Genomic DNA, 7,314 nt, shown 5'->3' with positions numbered 1-7,314 from the left:
CCTTACGGCTTTGGGGCAGAAAGCGGCAATAATGGGCTGCTGCCAGCCTCGGGGGGGTATCCGGGGATGCTGCCGGGATCTCCAGCAGGGTGGGGGTCCCAGGGCGGGGGTCCCGGGGGTCCCGCTCCGCCGCACGTGGCGGGGGCTCCGCGGGGCGCGCCGCCCTTTCCCGCGCCCCCGGCGCGCCCCCAGCGCGCGCCCGGCGCGCTCCGCCGTCCCCCCGGCGGGCGCTCTTTTTGAATGAATGACCTCACCCGCGCCGGCCAACCGCCGCGCGGCCGCGCTTAATATTCATGAGGCGCCGCGCCAATCAGCGGGCGAGGAGGTTGTTTTAAACGGCAGAGCCCCGCAGCCAATCAGGCCGCTCTCGTAGGCAGCCAACGCGAGGCTGAGCCGCGCCGAGCCCCGCGTCGTGCCCTGCGCTCCGCTCCTGTCCACACTACCGCGAACAATACAGGTACGTGCAGCCCCGCCGCAACTTTTCGGGGGGCGGCTGCCCCCTCCCCGCCCTGCCCCTGCGCCTTCGTGTCTCTGCCCCGCCTGGCTCGGCATGCTTTTTTTTTTTTTTTTCTTCCCCCTCTTTTTTTTTTTTTTTATAATAATGTTGCGTTCTGTTTCTCGCTTCCTGCGAGTTTTTGATTTTTTTTTTCTTCGTTAGGAAAAAATCGGGAAATTCGGGCAAAACTTTGTTTCCCCCCCTCTCGCGGGGCTCGGCGGTGCCGGGGCAGATGCTGTGCGCAGCTGGCGGGGCGGTGGGCAGCGGGCGAGGCGCGGTGTTTGTGCCCCGTCCTCCTGCCCTGCCCCGCCGGGAGCTCCCCCCGCCGCCGAGGGGCCACCTGCCCCCGGTGCAGCCCCGCGGCTCCGCGCTGGGCTCCCGTGCCGCCGAGAGTAATATGGCTGGTGCAGCAACTACACCGGGACTAACTCCTCTTCTCCCCCGCATGGGCAGGGATTTTTCTCTGCCGCCTCCTAATGTCGCACGGCAAAACGCGCGGCGCCCTCGGCTTTTATGTGCCCCTTTCGCAGGGTGGGCTCGGTGGGGCTGGTGGCGGTGGGAAAGTTGTCGGCCGTGCGCAGTGCCGTGCCCGCTGTTTATTCTGCATTAATATGGCTGTCGCTTTAGCATCTGACAGGGATAAACCCTGCGCGCTGCGCCCGGCGGTCCCGGCCAAGCAGTTTTTTTCTCGCCGCCGCCGCCTCCAAACTCCACCGATCCCTTCGCTTCTGCCTCCGCCGCTCTTCCCCTGCCCGGGAAGGTGTCTCTGGTGGGGCTGCGCCCGCGGCGGGGCCCCGCATCGCCTTTTCCCCGCGCCGCGCCGCCCGTGCTGTGGGCATTAATATGGCTGGCGCTGGAGAGCCCCGGCGAAGGGAAGAAAGACGTGTGAGCGGCACAGCGATGGGGAGGGGGGTCGCGGCGAGGAAAATCTCCTTCCCGGCGCCCCGCCGGGGGCTCAAACCTTTCGCTTTCGCCCCGGCTCCTCTCCCCCCACCTTCCCGTGCCCTCGGAAGGGCGCTGGGGGGCCGCCCCGGGGCTCCCCGCACTCTTTTTCTGGCAGCGCGGAGGAGCGTAGCGGCGGCGGTGGTAATGGCTGCACGGGAGCCTTTGTTAGAGAGCGCTGCGCTAGGCAGGGGCCGGGGGGGGGCCTCCCGCCCGCGCCCCGGCCCCGCCGCCCCCGCCGCCCGCCGGGGGGCCAGCGGGGAGCCCCCTTCGCGGCGGGGGCGGCGTTTTGGCGGGGCCGGCGGCCGGGGGCGGCGGGCGCGGGGGGCCGAGCGCGGCGGAGGGGGAGCGCGGCTTTGTTCGGCGGCGCGGCGGCGGCGGCGCCGGGAGAAGCCATCTTAGCGAGCGGGGCCGGCCCTGGGCGCGGAGCGCGGCCGCCGCCGCCGCTCCCGCTGCCGCTCGCCCCGGCCGCCCGGGGCCGGCCCGGCGCCCCGCGCCCCCGGCCGCCGCCCGGCCCCCCGGCGCCCCCCGCCCGCCGCCCCGCCGCATTTCAGGGGCACTTTCTTTCATCAGGAGGCGTTTCACAAAATGGAAGATGAATTATTGGCGTCTGGCGGAGCCGCCGCTGCCCCCGCCGGCCCCGGCCCCGCCGCAGGTGCCCGCGCCGCGGAGCGCGGCCGGCGCGGTGACCTTGGGGGGGCGCAGATGCGGGAGGGGCGCGGAGCGGAGCCGGGCTGGGCTGTGCCGTGCCGGGCTGGGCCGGGCCGGGCAGCACCGAGCTGGCCGGGCCGCTCGTCCCCAACTTCGGAGCGGGGCCGGCTCCTTGCTCCGGGCCCCGCTCCGCGGCTCCTCCGCCCCCGCGGAGGCAGCGCTGTCCCGGCAGCGGCCGGACCGGGCAGGGCGGCTCACGGCTGCTCGTGCTGCACCTGGCGGGTTAACGGGCTGCAATTAAATATTAACGTTGTGCTAATAAAAATTAAATTTTCAAGTGACTTAGAAGCTGTAAGTAGAGAATACTATTGCGGGCTTATGAATTTTTTTATTGAGCGGGGGGAATTTAGTACGGAAGCAGGAAAAGAAACAGAGCCCAAAAGTTAGCAGCGTTGTTTCGGTAACTTGCCGATTGCATCTTTGCACTGACCACTATGCCTCAAACATGTGTCACTTGGTGGAGCAAGAGCAAGCACAACTCACCTCGCAGGGCTCCACGGGTGCTATTGTGGTTAAAGTCAGCCTTTATTCGTGCCCTTTTTTATGTATAAAAGGTTATTGCGCTTTTTCAGGGCAACTAATTTGTGCTGCCTTCTTACCTAGGCAGCAGCTGCTAACACGTTTTCTCCAGCTCCTGAAGGGATAAGTTACTGCCTGGCACTGTGCATGCCACTCCAGCCCTAGTGTGGTAGCCAACTAAAACAGATACTTTATATTAGTTCATATATAACGTTTAATAGGCAGAAGTATGTATATTTAATAGGCTGTCTCCAGTCTTTGGACATGATGTAAATATGTATTAATGTAACACTTAAATGCAGTGACTGGTTTCTCTTGGCTTGTCTGCAACCCAAGTATCAAGGGAGAATAATTTAAGTCTCTGTATTGGGGATGATAAGAGGTGTCAGGGGAGAGAAAGAGGTGTGTTACTGATGGGACATCACATCAGAAGATGGTGCAGGGGTATATAAATATATATATATATACACCCCTGCGTGTATATAAATATTTTCACACCATATATGTATGCATTAATCTGTGCATCATTAATTGGTTATTTTTCCCTCTGTCCCCACAGAGTCAAGATGGCTAAAGGTGACCCGAAGAAGCCCAAGGGCAAGATGTCTGCCTATGCCTTCTTTGTGCAGACGTGCCGTGAGGAACATAAGAAAAAGAACCCAGAGGTTCCAGTCAACTTCGCAGAGTTTTCCAAGAAGTGCTCAGAGAGGTGGAAGGTACTTTAATTTGTGACTTCCCGAAGGGATAACTCCTTGTAGTATCTGCTGAGATGGTGGATGTGTGTGTGTGTGTCTGGACAAGAAGAGAGCTGGTGCTGTTTTGGTCTGTGTGCTGCTCTTGCCAGGCTGTCCTGGCCATTGCTCAGGTGCTGCTGAACCTGTAGCAATACTGAATGTTTTAGCCTCGTGTAGATGCTTCTGCTAGAGCCTGGCCTTTCAAGCAGTGCCCTTCAGCAGCTGCTTCTTTCCAGGTGTGTGTCCAAAGGAGGATTCTGACTGTGCTTGTCTCATTTCTGTTGCTTCCCTGTGGCTCAGTGTGTCCGTGGTGGTTGTGATTTCCTGTGCAGGACCTTCGTCCTCAAGGTGGTCCAGCTGGAAAACAAACAAATCCTGAAACTCCCGTATCCAGTTGATGTGTGTTGGCTTGTTTACATAAAGTTTGCCAGCTATTGAACAGTTGGGTAATCATGAATTTGGTGTCTCGTGTTTTGGTTTTTTAGACCATGTCAAGCAAGGAAAAGGCTAAATTTGATGAGATGGCAAAGGCTGATAAGGTACGATACGATAGAGAAATGAAGGACTACGGACCAGCTAAGGGTGGCAAGAAGAAGAAGGACCCCAATGCCCCAAAACGACCACCGTGAGTAACTTTGAGGCATTAAATGCAGAAGTGTTGTGGTTCATTTTCACACCGGGTTTGCAGGAAGGGGGTGGATGGGGGGCACAGTGTTGGTGTAGCAGGATTGGTTGTGATACTGCCTTGTAAACCTTTAAGGCAGCCTGTGGCCCTGAGCTGTAGGGCACTGACACAAATTGTCAATGCTTGGTGCTTTTAAACTCTCAGTGATGGAAGTGGCTGAGTCACAATGAGACTTGAGTGTCTAAGATGAAATTGGGTGAGGGGATACAGAGCACTTAATTAAAAAGGAGCATTGAGTGAAGGCTGCAGGTCTGGGCCTCTGTAAAATCAAAACACTTTTAAGCTTGTGTTTGATTTTGTGAGTTAGGAAAAAAGTTTCTGCTCTGTGTGTCAGTGTTGTGGGGAGGGATGGAGGGAGGGTTGCTCCCTGGGCGTGCTGCTGCAAATGCTGACTGTCCTCTGGTGTTTCTCCCCAAGGTCTGGCTTCTTCCTCTTCTGCTCAGAGTTTCGCCCCAAGATCAAGTCCACAAACCCTGGCATATCCATTGGGGACGTAGCAAAGAAACTGGGCGAGATGTGGAACAACCTCAGCGATGGGGAAAAGCAGCCTTACAATAACAAGGCAGCTAAGCTGAAGGAGAAGTACGAGAAGGTAAGGAGAGCTGTCACTTGTGCTCCTCTGTACCAGCTCTGGTGTTGATGTGCTTTGGTAACACAGGCCCAGCTCAGGTGGTCCCGGCTCAGTGAGAGCTGAGCTTTGCACAGGTTGGGGCAGAACAGATCCACAGGCAGAGCTCAGCAAGGAGGGAGAGCTTTCCCCCGTGGTGTGCAGCCCGTGCTGCTTCACACAGGGTTTGCTGTGCTGTCACAGGAGCTTTGTCCCGTTATCAGGGAAACTTGGAGAGGCTGGGTTCTCTTCTCCTCCTCAAAGAAATAGCTGTGAATGCAGATCTCAGGACCTCCAGAGCATGCAGAGGTGTTTGCACACTCGTGTGCTCCCCGTGCAAGCAGCCAGGGAGGGCCAGCTCCTTCACCCTAACACCTGCTGCTGTACAAATGCTGTGTGTGTTTGCTGCCTAGAGCAAATTAAGACGTCCCCTTGACTTTGCAGGATGTTGCAGACTACAAGTCTAAAGGAAAGTTTGATGGCGCAAAGGGAGCAGCAACCAAAGCTGCTCGGAAAAAGGTAGAGGAAGAAGACGAAGAGGAGGAGGAGGATGAAGAAGAGGAGGATGAAGATGATGATGATGAATAAAACTGTACAATACTTGTCTCCATGTGAATACCATAGAGTAGGGGAAACACCATAAATGAAGCACCTCTTATTTGAGATGGTGTCTCTTGCCCTTATTAGGCTTAATTAAAAAAAAAAATTTGGATTCCGATCGCGTTGTAGTTTCTAAAAGTGCTCTAGAAATTGTAACTGGTTTACATGAAGTGGCCATGGGTGTAGTGAGCACCCTGAAACTGTATCAAAGTTGTACATATTTCCAAACATTTTTAAAATGAAAAGGCGCTCTAGTGTTCTCCTAACTCTGTGCACTTTGCTGTTGGTGTAACAAAGCATTTAAAAATGTTTCAAGCATTTTTTTAATTTGTAAGGTGGTGTTACTATATGGTTATTGGCTAGAAAATCCTGGGTTATAAACTGTACATATCTATAGTTTGTAAAAACTAGACAGATTCTTGTGGTACATGCTTAGAGTGATGATGCCTTAGAGGAGCAGTGATGACTTGGAGAGGCTGTACGTTCCCCGGGGTGCCATGGCCCAAAGCATGCACTGTGAGGGTAGATCTATTTACACTACAGTGGGCGTCCATTTAGCTTAAAGTTGTCTTTCTGTATATAGTGAAATAGCATTCTGCTGCCATTCTTAGTTGTTGGAAAGGGGGTTCAGCTGGCATGAGAAGTGTATGGGTTTTTTTAGTTAAGTGCGGTAGTTTTTAAACTGAAACTGTAGACATCTCTTCATCGTCAACTAAGTGAAGAGCCAGTGCAGCAACTGAAGTTCAAAAACACTCTGTACTTAAACAAATTTGCAACGTTCTGTTTTTTTTGTATGTTTAGAATGCTGAAATGTTTTTGAAGCAAAATAAACAGTATTACATTTTTAAAACTGTTCTTGACAACACTCGAAATTTCTGGTTTAAAAAGGATCTTAACAACAGCAAGAGGTTCATTTTGAAGTCTGTGGCATCCCTCAGGGCTGGTGACTTAGGAAACATTCTGACTCAAGGATTAAAATGAAAAATAAAAAATAAAAAAAATTTAAAAATGGTGGCCAGCCAAAACTGGCTGAATTGAAAGAGATGGCTGCTCCAGCTAATATGCAATCGTAACTGTTTATGGCTGAGTGGCATAAGATGCTATGCAAGTTTGAACTTTATTACTTGAACTTGGGAGCCTAAATGAACATTCATGACGTAATTGTTTGTTTGTGTGTGTATATAGCAGCATTCAGAGATGCAGAGAAAGGTAGGTGGCTAGGAATGAGGCTGACACCATGGAATAAGTATAAAAGCATAGTTTGGATTTTTTTTTTTTTTCAGTTGTGTTGGGTAAATTTATAGCCCAAATGCATTGCTGTACATATTAAAATGTGCCTTTTTTGTCCTGTGTTAAACTGTTTCAGACTTGTGGTTTTTTCTAGCCTCTTGTTTCATGGCAGGCGCCTGAGTCTAACTCCCTGCTGAAGTAGGAGCGTGGCACAGGTACTTGGTCTGTGTCCTTCCTCTGGTGACACAAATTTCAGTAGGAACTGGGGGCTGCAAGGTGGGGTGGGGGAGCAACAGGTCTCTTTCCCCTCTGCTCACCAGCTGCCTGTGTCCCAAGTCTTGAATTCTTTCCAAATCCAAGCTGGGGATGTTTTGCGGTGCTTAAAAGAGAAAGGTAAAACCCGGTCTCTGCCTGGTGGCTGTAAACTTGTTTTTCCTCAGCATGGGGACAGCATGAGTTGGGAAAACTCCAGCACCCCCAGGGTACCCCAAATTCCTTCCCTGTGCTGGCTCTAGGAGTCTGTGCTCGCTTGGTGGGGAGCAGATGGGGGTGTGAGGATATTTGGAGGATATTTGCATTAATACAAGGTGGAGCTGTGGGCTGCTGTGGTTGCAGGAGATGCAGTAATTCAGGTGCAAACACTGCTCTTAAACCAAGCTTGAGATAAACTTGGTCCCAGGCTTACAGGCAGCAGCTTTAGGAACTACTTGGTTGCCTAATTGGGTGGCACTTCTGGCTTCCTCTGTCTTCCCAACAACTTCTCACCAAAAAAACAGTGATCTAGTGTTAA

At 53.6% G+C, this 7,314-nt stretch overlaps 1 protein-coding gene across 1 annotated transcript; it reads left to right on the top strand.

Moving 5' to 3' along the window:
- Positions 1–310: 310 nt before the first annotated feature.
- On the top strand, positions 311–6,651 carry HMGB3 (high mobility group box 3). The gene is made up of 5 exons (XM_063416767.1): positions 311–457; positions 3,228–3,384; positions 3,888–4,027; positions 4,505–4,679; positions 5,139–6,651. Exons 2-5 carry the CDS (start codon positions 3,235–3,237, stop codon positions 5,280–5,282), a joined length of 609 nt encoding a protein of 202 aa, XP_063272837.1. The 5' UTR covers positions 311–457; positions 3,228–3,234; the 3' UTR covers positions 5,283–6,651.
- Positions 6,652–7,314: the final 663 nt, after the last annotated feature.

Source organism: Prinia subflava, chromosome 20 (genome assembly GCF_021018805.1).
Source record: "Prinia subflava isolate CZ2003 ecotype Zambia chromosome 20, Cam_Psub_1.2, whole genome shotgun sequence".
NCBI classification, from domain to species: domain Eukaryota; kingdom Metazoa; phylum Chordata; class Aves; order Passeriformes; family Cisticolidae; genus Prinia; species Prinia subflava.
Note: the sequence above shows the minus strand (reverse complement) of the source record. Positions and strands in the feature narration are given on the sequence as shown.

Coding starts and splice junctions, on each gene's coding strand:
- HMGB3 (XM_063416767.1), top strand. CDS start 3,235: ATGGCTAAAGGTGACCCGAAGAAGCCCAAGGGCAAGATGTCTGCCTAT. Junction 3,385..3,887: donor AGTGCTCAGAGAGGTGGAAG/GTACTTTAATTT, acceptor TTGGTTTTTTAG/ACCATGTCAAGCAAGGAAAA. Junction 4,680..5,138: donor TGAAGGAGAAGTACGAGAAG/GTAAGGAGAGCT, acceptor TTGACTTTGCAG/GATGTTGCAGACTACAAGTC.